At 41.9% G+C, this 19135-nt stretch overlaps 1 protein-coding gene across 2 annotated transcripts in view; it reads left to right on the top strand.

Annotated features, from left to right (window-relative positions):
• The window catches only part of ephb1 (EPH receptor B1), a 170785-nt gene that overhangs the window by 132962 nt on the left and 18688 nt on the right, over positions 1–19135 (top strand). The window contains exons 7-12 of one of the 2 annotated variants that reach the window (XM_084912542.1): positions 1699–1861; positions 4230–4338; positions 5329–5393; positions 10442–10564; positions 11630–11877; positions 13110–13325. In XM_084912542.1, the coding sequence (XP_084768668.1) occupies positions 1699–1861; positions 4230–4338; positions 5329–5393; positions 10442–10564; positions 11630–11877; positions 13110–13325 (924 nt within the window). Of the gene's footprint in view, positions 1–1698; positions 1862–4229; positions 4339–5328; positions 5394–10375; positions 10565–11629; positions 11878–13109; positions 13326–19135 lie in introns of both variants that reach the window. The other variant, XM_084912541.1, reaches the window with a different exon arrangement.

Raw genomic sequence — 19135 nt, 5'->3', positions numbered from 1 at the left:
GACTACACTGCAGCAGACTGCAGACTGCCTCTGTAAGAGTGAAAATATAGTAATGTGCAAAACTCTTCAGCCACCCCTCATTTCTATATATTTTGCACCCACTGACCAAAGTGCTACAAAATAAAAGTACGCAGAATAAATAAATAAATAAACATAAAATAAACAGAATTGATACTACAACGCAAAATAAAAGCATCAGTAGAATACAAGATAGGATTAAGCATGAGTGAAACAAAAGGATAAAAAAATTATAATATACAAACTGCGTTAAACGCCAAGCCGAAGAGGTGGATCTTAAGAACGAATTTTAAAGATTAGCAGTGAAGAGGCCTGTCTAATAAGAAACAGCAATGAATTCCACAATTTGGGAGCTGCTATGGCAAAAGCCCTGTCCCCTCTGAGCCTCCGCTCCTCGGCACATCCATGAGCAGCTGGTCAGCTGAGCGACGGGGAAGGGCAGTGCAAGTGCAGCAGCTCAGAGAGGTAGGGCGGGGCAAGGCCATTTAATCACCTAAAAAACAAATAAAAGAATTTTAAAATGAACAGGCGGCCCATGCAGTGAGGATAAAACAGGGGTAATATGCTCTCTTTTCCGTGGCCCAGTTAAAAGTCAGGCTGCAGCATTTTGCACCAGCTGTATACGACACCAACATATAAAGAATTACACTAATCCAACCGAGTTGTGATGAAAGCATGGATTCATGTTTCAAAGCGACTTTTCTGCAGAATGTTTTTTATTTTTGCCAGTTGTCTCAGCTGACAAAAGCTGGATTTCACCACTGGATTTCTATCCTAAATGGATATTCCAATTCAAAAATCAATACAAAAAATAGAGGGGAAACACCTTATATTGAATGTTGCATGGGACGTGCAAGAATCTTTAAGCCATTTCTTTTCATAAACAAGTAAAATACTTACTGCCAGAGGAATTGGATTGAAAAAAAATAAAAATAAAAATAAATCAACAAAAGCAAACCCACTTCAAAGAACAAAACTGAGGATCAAATGTTCAAACTTCTTGCAGTAATTACATTACCTCATAAAGCACATCACAAGCGACAAACCACGCAGTGGCGTTTTTAATGTTCTGACGTAGCAATTTCTCTTTGTAAACCGCAAGAAACGATTGCCTTTAATTACAATATTGTGCATGCGTGTAACTGTATAAATGCTTTTATATTTTACACAGTGTGTTTTAGACCGCGTACGTGCTCTGTCGTGGTTTGAAATTTTATTTGAAGTTCAAACTGGTTGAAGCCTTTTTAAAAACTGGAGTACAAACATATTACCACTGTCTGTTTAATACAGCATTCACACCGAAGCCTTAAGGAGAGCTTTTGCCTCGTCGCTCCTGTCTGTTGTTTATCTACTCTTCTCTACTATCGACTTCTATTCTTTCTCTGTCACTGATGTTTATCAGAAGCACAGTGCATTTCCTGTAACATGCGGCTTACAATTTCCTTTAAATTTGGGACCATTTCTCCTTACTATTACCAGAATACGTGATTCCATCATAAACTTGGTTGTTGTTTCACTGACTTGCGCTACCAGCAAATTTTACCGTTTGTTAGCTTAACTCAAACTTGCCAACACTGGACTTTTCTGAATTCTGAATGGTGTGATTTAATCCTTTCATCTTCTGACATCTTCTCATGAAGTTATCTCTAACCTGCTGCCTGTGATCGTTGTTCTTTTCAGGACCATGCAGAGATTAACTCCACTATCCTGCGGAGCCAAACAAACACAGCGCGTGTGGAGGCCCTCAGACCGGGTACAGTCTATGTGGTACAGGTGCGCGCGCGGACTGTGGCTGGCTTTGGCAAATACAGCAGCAAGATGTGCTTCCAAACCCTCACAGATGGTAAGGATTGCAGAGCCAGGAGAAACAGCTCTCCTTCCCTCTCGCTCTATCCTTCTCTGTCTCGTTTGTTTCGTTTCATGCACAATAGCTCTTTTTTTTCTTTTTCAGACGTTCTTGTGTCTTTGTATTTGTTGTTGCATTATTATTAGTAAGTGAGATAGAGGAGAGGCATAATGTTTGATTGCGCTTCCTGTTTCTACAGCTAAATTAATTTCCCTCACAGTCAGGTTTGAGAGTGTGTGTGGGTGCTTCGGATACGTTGAACACCGAGTGTCTTTTGTTTGTGCAACTAACTGTGCTTGATCCAAAATGCTTAGCTAATTGGTTTTTCACCCAGCCCTTCTGTTGCTGGAGAGTTGTCCCAGAATGCGTAGCTGTGATTAGTAGTTGATGAGAGAAATTTTCTGCCATGCATGGCGGGGGGTTGTTGGAGAGAGAAAGGGCTGAAGATGGGCGGTAACACCTGGTGAACTGGCAAGGCTGGGGTTCATTTGTGTATGTGCAGGAAGGCGTGCTTGCACCTCGTCATAGCTCTGCCAGGCAGTCAAATTGTTGGAAAATCACATGGCTCAGTCAAGATGTATTCTGCTGGGTTGCAAGGCAACAAAAATAGCAACAAAAAGAAAGATATGAACTTATAGTAGCCTCTCCTACGTTTTTATGTTCTGCATAAGATTTCCACTCTTTGTACTGTACTTGATGGCTAGCCTACAATGCTTATTTGGCCATAATTCAAAATACATTAAAGACAGGAGTGACATTTCCAGACTCGCTGTTAAACAGCAAAGATTACAATGAATGAGATGGTGATGATCTTGAGGGAGGGGAAGATGGGAAGCATGATGATGGTAATTAAGCCAATCATTGTGGCTATTTACCTGTGTGCAGAGCAGATGTGGCACAGTCACTGCCCCATTTACTCTCCCCAATAGTTCCGCATCAGCTTTCCTTGCGTATGAAACCATACTAGTGAATGTGAGCACATACATGCGCATACTTGATGCTCGCTCACACCAGCACAGCTTACGGTTCATCTGTTGGCTGGCTGCCACAGCACGGCATTCGTCGAAGCAAGCAGCAACACGCCAGAGGACTGCCAGCAACAACACCCACATCTCTGCCGCCTCTACCAGCCCCCCCTCATCAAACCTGCTTCATTGCCCCATGAAGACAATAGAGGCACTCCATGTCATTTTTCACAAAACATGTAATCTCCTGTCTCTTCCCGTCAGCACGTTTTCATTCACCTCCACGAGGTGTCATTTTGCCACCAGTGGACGCGCAAACACACAATCAAACAAATCAAAAGCGACGGCGCAAAGTAAGGTGTGACGGAAAGCGAGGTGATTGGAGTATTGGTTATGTGATTGATGCCACAATTCTCTAATTGGCTGAGGCCTCGAGAGTTAACTGATTGTAATGGGAGCGTATTTGCTGTTAGAAGAGGTGTCTCTGTGATTTTTGGCTGTCAAGAAAAGTCAACATTCTCGTGTGGGTGCGTGGTGGGCAGGAGGGGGGAACTCTCACATCTAATATAAACTGAAAGAGAACAGGAAGACTACCCTAAAAGTTTGAGTAGCTGGAACAGCATTCTTACTCTTTCCTTGATTCCTTCCTTTGATAAATGTGTGAGTTGAAAGAGTGAGCAATTCCTGTCACATCCAGTTTCCACATATACTGCAGCTTTCACACTGCTTCGAAGATGCATTAGTTCTCACTTTATCACTTTAATCCAATGGGCCCATTCTACATGGGGGATTGGATTTAGAAGCTACTGATTTGCCTGCAGCATGCTAAATCGTGCATTGCTTTAACTACAGTGTCTGCTGATGTCACTGTAGTCACAGAAAGACATGCTCACAAATAGATAACTAAAAGATTCTGCTGTGTGGTATTTTTAAGCAGGCATTTATTCTGTCCCCTGAACTACCACAGTCAAAAACATGTTTGGGCTATATGTGTGTGATTGGCAGTGGATGACTTCCTTTCAACACCATAGAAACAACATTCCTAGGTGCATTTTCTTGTCTGCGCCTTTCAGACAGCTATAGCAACAGAGAAGGCGAGCTGCCCTCCTCGCTCTTTCTCACAACCAGCTTTATGATTTTTCTCTCTTCTGATTTATCCAACACCACCTGTCTGTCAGTCTTTCAAATGCTCACAGGATTCCAGTCAGCACATCTCAGCAGAGAGATCTCTGTGTTTCCTTTATCCACCAGTAAACTCAGTCTAACCATTCTGCTCTGCCTTTTCTTCTCCTGCCAAAACACATGCATAAGTACACAGCACCACATAAACACAGACATGCTTCTCATGCCTTACCTAAGCCTTTCTCACTGCTTGTCTGTCGTGTCTTTGTGCAACCCAGATGACTTCAAGTCTGAGCTGAGGGAACAGCTTCCTCTGATTGCGGGGTCAGCAGCAGCAGGAGTGGTCTTTATTGTTTCCCTTATTGCTATCTCCATTGTTTGCAGCAGGTAACCAGATTTTCCTTTATCTTGTCTCTTGTAATACACTAAGAAGATGTTGAAAAATGTGTCACGTCATTCAAACTGTAGATTCTTTTCAAGTTCCCAGTTTGTTTTGAAGGAAGTTGGAACTGCAAAAAATATACACATAGGGCATAAAGCATTCGGTATGCCACGTTGGTTCTCATTGTCGCTAATAATACATACTAAAAAATCCAATAGGTGACAACATTGCAGGTAAAATTCCACCAGACTCTCAGCATATATGGTTTGTGTCATTTGCTCTATTAATTATGTAAAAATAAAATTCAGCGTAAGATTCCTAAAATTACTGACATTTATTGTAATCTTCTGTAAAAACATTTATGAAACATAACTGGTGCTGATTATGCTTTGGAACTTATCGTGTAACGTGCCCTACATGTAGTCACATACCATTTATTAGTGCAACAAGACTATCACTTAATTCAATGACAGGCATACTGAATAGTAAAGGCACGCACAAATTTGATGGAACGGGAAAGCAAAATTGTCATTTGAAATGGAATACTCAATTCCTTAGAGAACTTAACATCTCCTACTTTGCCCCGTTAAGCCAATTTCATTTTGCACCGGTTTGTCACATTGTCACATTCACATCTTGCTCCACTTTAGATATATGAAAGTCAAATTTTCTGCAGGGCTGTGTGCAAGTTTGAGCAAGTAAAGTGTTCATCAAATGGGCCAGGCTCTTTTGATGCTGAGGCAGAGGAGACAGATGAAAAGGAGTGAGATCCTATCAAGGTCTAATTAAAAATCAGCTCATTTTCATAAACTTCATTTGCCATTTCTAACCCTTTGCAGCTGATTCAATTTCAGCCACGTCATTTTCAGCCGGTACACAAAAACACCAAAAGTAATAAGATCATGTTTACCTCTTTCATCTTGACACCCCTCCCCCTCGCTCTCTGTCTCACGCTCTCTGTCTTTCCTTTCCCAATACTCATTGCACCGTTATAGGAAAAGAGCATATTCCAAGGAGGCGGTGTACAGTGACAAGCTGCAACATTACACAACAGGAAGAGGTGAGTCTGCGCTATTACTTACAGCTGCTCTAAGTTACTGGTTGGTTAGTTACTATCTATCTATCTATCTATCTATCTATCTATCTATCTATCTATCTATCTATCTATCTATCTATCTTTTTCCTTTTCCTCTACTGTTGGACTATAATTAATAATGTAAGGCATTTAAAATGAATAATAATGCGTTAAAGATATGGAAAATTTATGTAGCAAGTGTCTGTGGTTCTACTTTTCACTGTGACATTGACTGACATCTCTTAGGCCTGCACGATAGCCATGACTGAGTTGTGTTTTAAGCACTCTCTGGGCATTGACTGATCAGGGGAAGTAGCCTGCAGGGACACACGTATAACCTCTGACAAACACTCAGTCACACATGCACAAAAGAAATGTGTGTAAATTGGTGCGTCAAAGAAAGCCTTATGTACTGCCAACCTAGCAGTCTGAGAAAGGGTTTACTCAAGGGGATTGAATTTTGTTGAGCCTGACACAGCAAATGGCTTCAACACAGTTACTTTGTGTCAAAGCTACGAGAATGGTAGCTTGGGGCTTATTAAAACTGCTCTGGACAGAGGAGTCAGTTTTGCCACAGTCAGGGATGCACTGTAATTAACATAAGTCATGAAAATAAAAGATAACAGTGGTTTGCGGCCTTAATTATCAAATGAAGGATCTAAGGTGGATACAAAATCAAATGCTAATAAGGAAACCTTCACAATGCCAACGCACACGAGGTTTTTCCCCACCCTGTGATGCATTGTTGTTTTTTGCTTTTCTGTCAAGGTTTGACTGGCAGTTTTGTAATTGCAGTATTCAGTGCAGCAATAAAATAGACCAACTCAAACAATTGCTTTGGGTGCTCCTCCAAAAAAATGTGCCTGCCAGCTTTCACCCAGCTGTCAGCTCCTCCAGATGTTGCCACGCGCGTCTCATAATATCGCCTCATTTGCAGCCCACCTCAAGACAGACGTTGCTAATACTGTAAATTCAGTGGTGCAGCCTGATGGTCATGCTTATGCAAGAAATCAGACCTTTAACATTACACCAACTCCTGCTTGTGATGTTCATGTGAACACAAGTCAAATGCTGCTGCTGTGGCTTAAAACGATCACCCCCATCAGATTCAGTGGTTTTTGTCATGTACAGTATCATCACTGTGTACACTGTTTAAGTTAATTAAGTGGATTTAGTCAATGATTAAAACTATTTTGCAGTTTTCTCTTTAAAAATAATCAAAAGATCATTCCTGATTAAGTTGCTAAAATATTTATTAACCTGTGTTTTTGGGCAGTTTGAAAGGCTGGATTGCATCTGTGAACTACCATCATCAGTCCTCTCCACAAAGTTCTATTTTGTCTAAGTATGACCTTTGGCTGGGCTACTCATGGTTTAAATTTTTTATTCTAACTTGACTCATACTTATTCTTCCTTTCTTCCATTCAGACCAGTGTTCCTATTACAGTTCCTAAGAAACCACCACACAGCACCGTGTTGTTATCTCCATAGCCATAGAGATGTTATTAGACAGGAAATCATGCCATAGTGCTTGGAGTTCTACCCACTGAGTTCAATTTCTGTCTCATCAGATGAGATAAACTTATTCCTGATGCTGCTGGATGCATTTACCTGATGTTCAATAATCTCAAAGCAGCTGTCATATGGCTTAGACTCAGACTGGCTTCTTTTCAGCCCCCAAGAACTAAAGACATGATCTCAGTGCTTCTACTGAGATGATGATCCTACAGCAGGTTTCCCAGGTTTCTTATCTGCAGCAGACCTCCAAGCCTCTGCTTGATTGATCAGTGGGTTCTTTCTGAATAAGGCCCTTCTCCCTCTGTCTCAGTTTGGTCAGACATTTCTAAGAATAGTCTTGCTGGTTCCAAAATTATTCAATTTTATGATTATTAAGGCCACTGTGTTCCTTGGAGCACTCAGATTTAAAAATGGGTTGATATTTGCCTCCACGTATGTCTAGCCACAGTTTTATCACAGGGGCCTACTGTGTTCCTGTGACTCCATGGTTCAGCTTCTGTCCTGACATTAAGTGTGCTACTAGGACTTCATGTACTCCTTTTGCACATATTCCTAAAAACATGTCTTCACAGCATTATTGGGAGTTACCAAGCATAGAATAAACATTAGAATTCTATACTTTTATCTCCTAATTAAATCTATAACAGTATATAAAAAGTGAAGGAATCATAGAAGTTCATTACTGCACTGCTCTGCACTCAGGTCCATGCACTAAGCATTTGCAGTTTCTCTCAGGGAAACATTTCCTTTTAGCCTTTAACTCACACCGACAACCCAACTAAACGAGTTAACAGACATTTCTAAGTACTAAATGTCTGTGTTGTGCCCTCATGTTTCCACATGACTACCAACAAATTTTAAATTACAAATGTTCAGACCGTACTTGTTGCCCCGTAGCTGCAGATGTTATTTGCGCTTCAACATCTGGTGCTCACACCCGATGAGAATGGAAACTCACTGAAAAGAACTAGTTAATTATGGGTGGATATAAAATATGCTTATACTCCTTTTTTTCTTGCATATTTCCTTTATATGTGCAAGTTCACTCTTCATCCTAAATATGTTAAAATATTATAATTAACAGGTTGAACCTTTCATCACTTTTCAAACTTTTCAAGGAAAACCAAAAGAGTTGCAAAAGCCCTGAAAAAATCCCCACAAACATTTCACTTTCTTTTTTTAGTGACTCCATACAAAATGTAGATCCCTTATATGCATACTAATAAGCCACAATAAATAATAAGTGTGTGTTTGACAAATACTTTTCTGACATCAAACAATGGATAATTAGTTAATATTCAGGACGGAAATGCAACTCATTATATTTAGAGCCACGGAGTAGATTAGTGTGCATCTTAGACCTACATAAAACACTCTAGGGATATATTGCTCTGCACATAAATCACATAAAGTATTTAAATGCTATATAGTGAAATCACAAATATTGTCAGGGAGAGGGAATTAGAAGAAATTATGTTTCCTTGGTGACAGGCTAATGTATGAAACATTCCCTTTTAACTTAAAAAGATGAGCATTTATGGAGCTACTATTTCATTCGCAGACATTTTTGTTTGTCTTTGGGCAATATATAAAGTGTTTGTAGTAAAACCAGTAATCTGATTGTAGCCATTGCCAGTAATAGATTAATGTAAGCATTATGGCTCTGCAGTTGATTTGTGGATACATTAGGACCATTACATAAACGACCGGGGTAGACTAATAGCAGGCTAAATTTTGGACATTGGTGAAAATAACATGGTTAAGTGCATTGCAGTACACTGTAACTTATTATGCCTGCCAGCTAATAGAAATGAATAGGATCAACTTTATTGTCCACCAGAGTGGAAATTTGTCTGAGTACACTTAACCGTTTGGACAATTATGTCATAAACTTTGTTCTAATTTATTATATTAATCTAAGCTTTATATCTGTTGTGGTACGCACGTGTCCGTGAGCCACTGTGGCAGCCTTGGATTCTTTCCTGACAGAGTTGTTGTTTTATATGTTGGTCCAAAATAGAAATGACTTCTGGATACATTTGCTTTGTACTCTCAGATGGAGAGCCTATGAAACATTAAAGTAAGAATCTATTTTTTATCCAGTGGCCATAAAAAGACGAGTCCAGTTAACCAGGGCTGTGCCACAGGGAGGACGATAAACTGTTTGCATTTTAAATTATACATAAAAATGGGCTATGGACTGTGAATTAGAAAGTAATGGCTGTACATTTATTTTGGAGGTATGTGCACAAGAGCTTGAGATTTTGAGTGTGAGCGTGCTGCCATAAGCTTGCTGTTGCGTGCTCCCCACTGAGATTTTGAGTCCTACCCAGTGGTGCCGCTAAGTGAGCAGCTTGGTGACATTTGTAAATCGAATGACTTTATGGAATGCAAAGCTGTAAACCCTCTGATGGATTAACTTGAATCCAGTCTGTATGGAATCTCTAATGAGCAATTACACTCACACAGACAGGGTTCAAAGCAATTAGTGTGGTAACTAGAATCAGCTTCTAGTCAAGAGCAAGGTGAGGCACCTTGATCCCAGGACTAGACCCTATTCTCTTTTTGTCTCCTGAGACTCCTCCTTCCTTCTCTGTGGCTTATGCAAAGGGCTAGACACAAATTGACTTGATGGAGATGGGTTTATTCCAATCATGGCTGCAAAGATTTTGCCTAAACAGCTCTGAGAAAGAAGGCTGCCCTTGGGTGTAGCTGCAAAAATGATGATTTGAAGTCTACTTGCTCGCTGTCCATCTTGTGGCAGCATATTGAATTTGTTTACAAGTGTTTTACTTAGCCTGTCGGCACAGAAAAGCTGTACTTCTTCTTTTGCAAACATCGCCAGTCTGTGAACTGGTCTCACCTACTGTAGAGTGGCATAAAAAGCTAGTTGATAGCGTAGCGGCTTTATCTCTTTATGAGCTCCTATAGGGAAAGATTGCAGGAAAATTGGTTCTACCACTATCAAAGAGCAGATACTGCTAGGGTAAGGGATAAAGGGGTGAAAAAAAGTCTACATTTACTCTTTCTATATTCCCTCATCTGTTCCTTTATCCCTTAATCTCCCTCCCTCTCTTTGTCTCTCTGTCTCGTTCTCTCTCTCTCTCTAGCTCTTTTCCTCTCGTAAGCACTGAATCACCACCATTTTGTTGTCTGCCTCTACATGTTTTGGAGCCAGTTCCTTTAACACTCTTTGATGTGTTCAGTACACGTTCATTTTAATTTACACATTGCCGTTCTTCGGCCTCTCTCTAAGCATGGATAATAGAGCAAATGAAGGTATCATCATTTGCAGCGATCAAAAGTTTATAGTGATTATAAGTAATGCTGTGACTCTGTGATTTAAGCTAACACTTGGGGGTTATTTGAATTCACCAACCTTTAGCTCAAGACCCCAAAAGACTAGTTTCATCTTCTGGAAAGCTCACTGAGCACTTTGGTTGTTCTAGAACTCTCATTGCGAGCCGACATGTCTAACTGCCCCTCCCCACTGGGCTGCCCGACCCACTTCTCAGGCTCTCCGGGGATGAAGATCTACATTGACCCCTTCACCTACGAGGACCCAAACGAAGCTGTACGAGAATTTGCCAAGGAGATAGATGTTTCTACTGTCAAAATAGAGGAGGTCATTGGTGCAGGTATGGCAAATCTTCGTGCGTGCATGCTTTTGTATTCTGTGTCTGTGTGTCAGATAAATGTGGATTGTTGAGTTGTTGTATGTCATATAAAAACCTGAATCTGTTTAAGGTCATGAAGAACAACCTTTCTGGCAGCCACTTCAGATGGGAACATGTCAAGGGCCTATGTCAAGTGTACTAGCAGTATATAGGCCACCTACCCAGGGACCTAATGTCATTAGAAATAACTCAACCCTCTCTGCCTTTTCTTTGTGCTTCTGTGTTTTTGGATCTTGTGGATTTTGGCTTTGATCATGTTCAGCCCTTGCATCATTTCTTCCCCATTTACTTTACATGTAAAAGTGCAGACATTTTGTTTCCTGTCCTTGCTTTCTTGTTTTGTTTTGTTTTTCTTAGCTTGAGAATGACCTCTTATGTATTATTAAACTGTATATTAAAATTACAACTACATAATTAGGTCCTGATTGCTTTCAAGTGAATTCTGATTAAACTTAAGTTCAGTATATCCATGTGTTTGGTACATGTCCCTTTCTTTGGGATCGAACACATCTTTTCTACAGGCGAGAGCACACACTGACATCATACATGCTGGTTCATATGGAGGCTAAAATACCCCTGGTAATGTTGCTGGGCCTGGAATAGCTTTGGAGCACAGGCGGCCTCAGCAAGCTAGGTGTGAGGAAGTGACAGAGATACAATAGGGATAAGGATGCAGTGGGATCAGCTAATTAAAGGTTTTTGTTTTTGTTGATTTCACTATGTGTTGTCTCTCCAGGACACCAAGGTGGTGATAATTAATCACATGGGTTCCAGAAATTTGCCAGATAGTGCTTGCCTGGTATTGTTTGATAGGGGGAATATAAAGGCACTTGCCAGCCTATGCTGTGTGTCAGAAGAGCCATACTGTATTATATGATAGCAAGACATAACAGGCTCTATAAAAGCACTTTAGGTAACTTTAAAAACAGACGTGAAATTTATGATCTGATTAACTCTGCTTTTGTGTAAAGGCTTTTTCTGCTAACAGAAGGAAATGAGGAAACTCTTCTTTCTCTTTCAAACTAGGGGAATTTGGGGAAGTCTACAAGGGCCGTTTGAAGCTACCTGGCAAGAGGGAAATCTATGTAGCCATTAAGACCTTGAAGGCGGGCTATGTGGAGAAGCAGAGGCGGGACTTCCTGTCTGAGGCATCAATCATGGGCCAGTTTGACCACCCGAACATTATCCGTCTTGAGGGTGTAGTCACAAAGAGCCGTCCAGTTATGATCGTTACTGAGTTTATGGAGAACGGCGCCCTTGACTCATTCCTCAGGGTGAGTGATTTTTTTTTAATGCTTGTACTGTGTCACACAAAGTTGCAAACAGCTATATGACGAGATCTGAAGCCATGTGTGAGTTAAATGGAAGCTTGAAAATCTGAGACTGAGAAGCTAATTGGAAGTAAATTGTAAAGCAATGCCACTAAAGGAGTTCATGCTAAGAACCCCTCCTAATACAAATTGGAATGAGCCTTCTTAATCTGTCCAGTGCCAACGGAGAATATGTTTCATGACAATGAACTTGATTTCAGTCATTCTTAATTTGAAAATTTCCACACTGGCTAGCTTTATCAGCCTTTAATTTAATGCCTGGAGCTATTAATGGACTCTTCACTCTTTCTTTTATAGTCAGGATTGAGCGGACATACAGCTTAATCAATATTCAGCTCTCTTTTTTCCTGCTTCAGTCTCATGGATTGGTGTTCTATTCCACTTTGATCTAGGGTGGGTTTAAATGGGTTCTTTGAAGTTGGCTTTGCTAACCGCCACATCCGACTTGTGTTTCCATCGATCTCTCTTACCCTCTTATTTGTTACTGGGTTTCTGGGGTTCAAAGCTTGCTCTTCAGAGCATTCACACAGTGGTAGGGGCACCATTCTTGGAGTTTAAAGAGATGGATGCCTGCATGCCTGAATGGAACAATGGTCTAACACCTACACTGAGTAAGATTGGCTGCAGGAATCCGATTTGCTTATTTAATACATGTATACTCTTCCTCTGGACATTAAAAGGATTTGAAAGGCAAGAAAGGAACTCAGTGTGTTGATTTTGTAATTGCAAAGTGTAACCAACAAACAAGAAAAAAAAGGACACACAAGAAAAAATAAACTGAAAGATGACTCAAAATAAGGGTCTTGTATGTAGCTATAACAACATGACTCCTCTTGTTATCTGCCATGTGCATGTACCCCATGGCTGTGATAATAATGATCTGCTGCAAGGCTTACCTCATGCTACAGAAGAGAGATGAGAATCCAACTGAGCAGCCTTGACTCAAACCGAATTTGATTACGGCACACGTTAAATGAGGAAGTGGAGTGATGAATTTAAGTCAACATGTGTTAAAGATTCAGTAAGAAGAAACAGCGTAATTATTTTTTTGCCTATTAAAAATGGTAATATTAGCCTTTGCTGCAATCTGCGACCTCCAGCTTTGCTCATTTACAGCATGGCAACGGCATGACATAAGCTCTGCATTTTCATTTGTTTTGCTCTCTGTCCTTTAGCAAAATGATGGTCAGTTCACAGTGATCCAGTTGGTGGGAATGATGCGTGGGATTTCTGCAGGAATGAAATATCTCTCAGAAATGAACTACGTCCATCGTGACCTGGCCGCACGGAACATTCTCGTCAACAGCAACTTGGTGTGTAAAGTGTCCGACTTTGGTCTGTCACGCTACCTGCAGGATGACACGTCTGATCCCAGCTACACCAGCTCTCTGGTGAGTAATAATTGTGTTTTACTTTGTCTGAGTGTCATGGGGAAACTGTTATTCGCGTAGCGCTTATCTAAATATAATTTCAAGTTTCCCAACGTCTTTTGCTGACATATAAACCAATTGAAAAACACCACCTATCACTCTAATAAGTTTTGCTACTGACAATGTCACACTCTTTTTGAAGGTCTTGCAAACCTTTCACCTTTTCAGCGCCTTTCATTTTATATGAGCTGTCACTCTTTGCTTCCTCATCCTCCTTCCACTCTTCCCTATACCCTGCAAGTCACGGACCGGAGGTCTGTCACATCTTCATTAGTGTGGAGACAAGTCTCCTCTGGGAAGGCTCTCTCGTTGGCATGCCCAGAGTGCAGAGAAACCAAAGGGCATTGCAGCCTCTCAAACTGACATCTCCCACCCTTCTCTCTCTCTCTCCCTCTTTCCACTCTCTCACTCCTCATTCATTATTACTGGAGCATCATGGGAGGCTTTGGCTCCTCATTAACTCCTCCACGCTACAGATCTGTAATTATTAGCAGCCATCGTTAGTTCATCTTCTGCCTCTCCTCTTTCTAATTCATAACACACCTTTACACCCTTGCAAACACACGGCGTAGGTCATTAGGACTCCTGACATGCCTTAGGTTGTGTGCTGGGATTTAGTTGAGTGTGTGTGTGTGTGTGTGTGTGTGTGTGTGTGTGTGTGTGTGTGTGTGTGTGTGTGTGTGTGTGTGTGTGTGTAGGAGCATATAAGGCACCGTGTGGACATCCACAAGCATGCACGTGTGTATCTCTGTTTGCTACGGCTGATGTACATGTTTCAAGGATCAATCAGTTATTAACACTCACACACACACTACATATATATATATATATGTATGTATATATATATATGTATGTGTATATATATGTATGTATATATATATATGTATGTGTATATATATATGTGTGTGTGTGTGTGTGTGTATGTGTATATATATATACACACATATGTATATATATACACACACACACACACACACACACACACACATATATATATATATATATATATGTGTGTGTGTATATACATATATATATATATATATATATATATATATATATATATATATATATATATATATATATATATATATATATATATATGTAGGTGTATATATAAGACACTGCTGTATAAGTTACAGCAGTATCTTAGCTGTTCCTAGGACTGCACTCTTCTGGACAGAGATCTCCGATGTTGTTCCTGGGATCTGCTGGAGCCGCTCACCTAGTTTGGGAGTCATTGCACCTAGTGCTCCGATTACCACTGGGACCATTGTTACCTTCACCCTCCACATTTTCTCGAGCTCTTCTCTGAGCCCTTGGTATTTCTCGAGCTTCCTTCTTTCTGATGATGCTGTCATTGGGAACCGCTACATCGATCACTACGGCCGTCTTCTTCTGTTTGTCTACCACCACTATGTCCGGTTGGTTAGCCACCACCATTTTGTCCACAGGATCCTAGCTCGGTCATTCTCCACCACCCTAGGGGGTATCTCCCATTTTGACCTCGGGACTTCCAGGTTATACTCGGCACAGATATTTCTGTATACTATGCCGGCCACTTGGTTATGCCGTGCCATGTATGCCTTGCCTGCTAGGATCTTGCACCCTGCTGTTATGTGCTGGATTGGCTCAGGGGCATCTTTACACAGCCTGCACCTAGGGTCTTGCCTGGTGTGATAGACCCCAGCCTCTTTGGATCTTGTGCTCAGAGCTTGTTCCTGTCCCGCCAAGATTAGTGCCTCTGTGCTGTCTTTCAGTCCAGCTTTGTCCAGCCACTGGTAGGATTTCTGGATATCAGCCACCTCCGCTATCTGCCGGTGGTACATACCGTGCAGGGGCTTGTCCTTCTATGATGGTTCCTCGCCTTCCTCCTCTTTCTTGGGTTTCTGCTGCCTGAGGTATTCACTGAGCACGGTGTCAGTTGGGGCCATCTTCGTGATGTATTCGTGGATGTTCGTTGTCTCATCCTGGACCGTGGTGCTGACACTCACCAGTCCCCGGCCTCTTTCCTTCCACTTTAGCATACAGCTTCAGGGTGCTGGACTTGGGGTGAAACCCTCCATGCATGGTCAGGAGCTTTCTTGTCTTGATGTCAGTGGCTTCTATCTCCTCCTTTGGCCAGCTTATTATCCCAGCCGGGGACCTGATTACAGGCAAGGGCGTAGCTGTTGATACAGCCCGGATCTACCTCTCTCTCTCTCTCTCTCTCTCTCTCTCTCTCTCTCTCTATATATATATATATATATATATATATATATATATATATATATATATATATATGTATGGAGAGAGAGAGAGGTGTGTGTGTGTGTGTGTGTGTGTGTGTATCTGCACTATCCATACCTTTTTTTGCTGTACTTTTTATTTTACTTTGGATTTCAGTGAGCCGTGTCCTGTGTTTTACCTGTCTGCTTCTTATTTTGAGTTGACGGCCTCAAGTGGCTCTGCACAGCCCATTTTAACTGTGTTACCTGTGAACAGGGATTTTAACTTGCTTCATAACACCGCCTTGGGGTTTCTTGCTGAAAGTGATTCATTGTATACAATCTGAATATAGAGCTTTGTGATACAGTGGTGGGGGGGGCATATATTATGAATAAATATGAATGCAATCTGAATATATTACACTATCAAAAGGGGCATATTTTTAGGATCAGGTTCATAGGTATTTCAACACATGCAGAACTTGAGATCTAAAGCAACCAGTCAAATAGCCTGTGAGTCGGTGTAGGTATGAAAAGGAGAGTTCTCAAAATAATCTGCATTCATCTAAATATAGGTGAAGAAACAAAACAGTACTAGACAACACACAGTCCCCTGTTCATTTTCCTGTCTTCCTTAGTGCCTGCATTATGCCGAAGCTGCTTTTCTCCTGAATTATTATTTATAAAGAGGAAAAGCATAAAAAGCAAGCCCAAGGTAAGCCATTGATTGGTTGGAGCATAGTTGCTGATTTGTGAGAGTGGCAATAAGAGTGATGTGGCAGATATAAGTCAGAGGAGATATAACCACACATTGGTGTGACTGAGAGCTAATTGCTCCCCAGGAGTAACCTGCTTTGTATGCTTGACCCTATAGCTAAACCTTGCTGAATGGGTATTATTTAGCAACAAAGAGGAGCAGCACTTCTGTTGTCTGCGCTGCTGAGCTTTACTAATAAACCAGTGTGTAAAAGATGGGGAATGGATTATAGATTGCGGTCCGTATTTTGATGTTGTTTATTGCAAACTCTCCAAACTCTCCTTGAGGGCATTATCTGGAAAGTACATAGAGCAAGGTGAGTTTTGAAGTCTGAACCTGGGGAGATGTTGTGATGTTAACACACTCTGGTTTTTTTGATGGTGTGTTTTTAACTGATAGAGAGTTTGAAACAAGCATATCGAAGCTTTGGCTGTGCTTCACTTTTATACTGAGTCCTCATTTATTATCATAGGGATTCAGATGAAATCTTGGGTTTTAGCTGATTTTTGTTTTTAAATCAAGAGTCAAGAGAGCAGTTTTATCCACATGTCTGGGAGGCGTATTCTGTTAATGTGCCAGTTAAATGATTAAATAAAAGCGAAAGTGCTTTCCCATCAGATTGCAGGCACTTCATAAGCCTAGCTGATGTTGCCACACTTTCATGTCCTCCTGGTTCAGTTTAACCTGTGATTTCGGGGGCATCTATGCATACATGTTACAAGAAGGGGGGTGTTCTATGTTTTAATTAAGGAAAGCATGGCTCATGCCCTTCACTCCATGACCTCTTTAGTTATGACCTGATGCTAAACAATCAGCGAGCAAGGCTGGCATCGCAGACAAGGCTGAAGGAAATTCGTAAATTAAATTGCACTGACAGGCAGTGATTTACATCGGCACCAACCTCCTCCTCTAGCAAATTAATCACCTCTTTCCTTCTGCTGCTTTTCTAATTTTTGCCTGCAATTCTAAGCACACCAATTACAGTGCCTGTGGTGTGATGTTGGATGTATGGTTGGGAGGACATGCTGATAATTGCGTTAACCCTGGACGTGGGTTCAGTCTGGAGCAGTGTTGTGGAGTTTCAGACAGAAGGAGGCTGTCCTCCCTCTCTGTTGGCTGCTCACCAAAGTCATAATTAATTAGGCTCATAGGACAATACCTGAGCCACTCTGGTCTTACTAAGGTGATGCAGGCTAACTGATTTAAGGACTCTAAAAGATTGTGTGCTTCATTGCAACTATGACTTTACTGTGTTTGTTTCAGTGCAGATTTTATATACTCGACTGCACGAGTATAAAAAAAATAACCAACTGGCTCATCTCAAGTCGTGATGCAATATGAGTAACCCTGCTAACCTAGCAAACAAGCAAGGCATTTAGTCACTATTCCAATCCATAAAAAAAGTTTATCATTCCATGCATCACTTGTGTATTTACAATTTTTTTATCTGTGTGCAGCTTGTGCACAAGGATATATTTTCTTAATTGGGTCTGCAAGTGCAGCATGTAACGCCTAACAGCTTAGGCAAGTAGTGTTCTTTTTCATAGCATTCGTTTCGTGTCTCACTATGGGAACGCCTCCTGCGTGACCTCATCAGAAGCTCAAATACCATTACGCCAGCCCTTACAGGCTGGCTAGGTGACGCCCATGTCAGGAGGGGCCAGTGCCTCCCTATATAATAGGCTGACATAGCGTCAGATGTCATTCAAAAACCTCTTCTCGCTTCTCACAGAAGCCTGTAGACAACTGTGCTATTGGGTGCTAAAGCTAAACTGTCCACAGATTCGAGTGAACAACTCGGTCGCCGGGCGCTTTGTTCCCAGCTTTTCAGTTGTCCACTAGCATACAAGCAGTAGCAATACTGTTCTGTTGCTAGTGCTGGTGCCAAGAAGCAATACTTTCACCCAGGGAAGTAGCAATATTTTCCGAAAGCAAAGTAGCAACACTTTGCTAATAAAGGTACCTCTAGCTTCACCATCAGGTAGCAATACCCTTCGACGCTAGCGGTTTTACACATTAGGTAGCAATACCTGTAGAAACCTTTTCACCCCACGTTAGCGAGGAATAGCAATATTCTCCGCACTCAGTGTCAGTCTCGCTAACGTGCGCAACCCTCTAGCTAACCATGGCTACGACTGCCAACGAAGTTGCAAAACTCTGTCCTTGCGGCAAGAAGATTTCTGCCTGGGATACACACCCCGTGTGTGCGGGGTGTGCCTGGGTTTATCTCACGCTCAGGCTGCCTTGACGCCCGCACAAGACTATATCCACTGCGCGGCTTTCCCACGCAAACAACTCCGCCGCAGGCTAGCTCGCCAGGCTAACCTGTCGGGTGGCGACCCTTTGCTGTGTGAGGCTGCTGCGGGGCAAGGAGAAACTGAGGTGCCCGATGATTTGGCTGCAACGCCACGGCCGAGCTGGGCAGAGGCAGACCCTCAGCCCATCGCGACCGCTTTCCCGTCGCTGGAGGCACACGGAGATCGGGAGTTTTTCCCCAATGCTGGAGTCACCTGGGGAGGAGATGCCAACGAGGACGGAGATGAGTTGGCTGACTCGGAGCTCCTGCTGTCTGACGACAGCGAGGAGGAAGATTCCACCCCTTGGCTAGCATCAGCTGGGCTGCAAAGCCCTCGGCTACTGGCGAGGCTGAAAAACCAACACCGCCGTCTCCCCTGGATCTCGACATGCAGGACATGTGAAAGCGCGCAGCAGCTAGGCTCAACATCCCGTGGCCCGCCATACAAACAGAAGTTGTAAAATCTCGTTTTGACGGAAAGAAATTGCCGAAGGCGGAAAAGACGGGGAAAGCA

This window comes from Perissodus microlepis, chromosome 18 (assembly GCF_051167445.1).
Source record: "Perissodus microlepis isolate ML-2025 ecotype Zambia chromosome 18, ASM5116744v1, whole genome shotgun sequence".
NCBI classification, from domain to species: domain Eukaryota; kingdom Metazoa; phylum Chordata; class Actinopteri; order Cichliformes; family Cichlidae; genus Perissodus; species Perissodus microlepis.
This window is presented reverse-complemented; position numbering and strand designations above follow the sequence as displayed.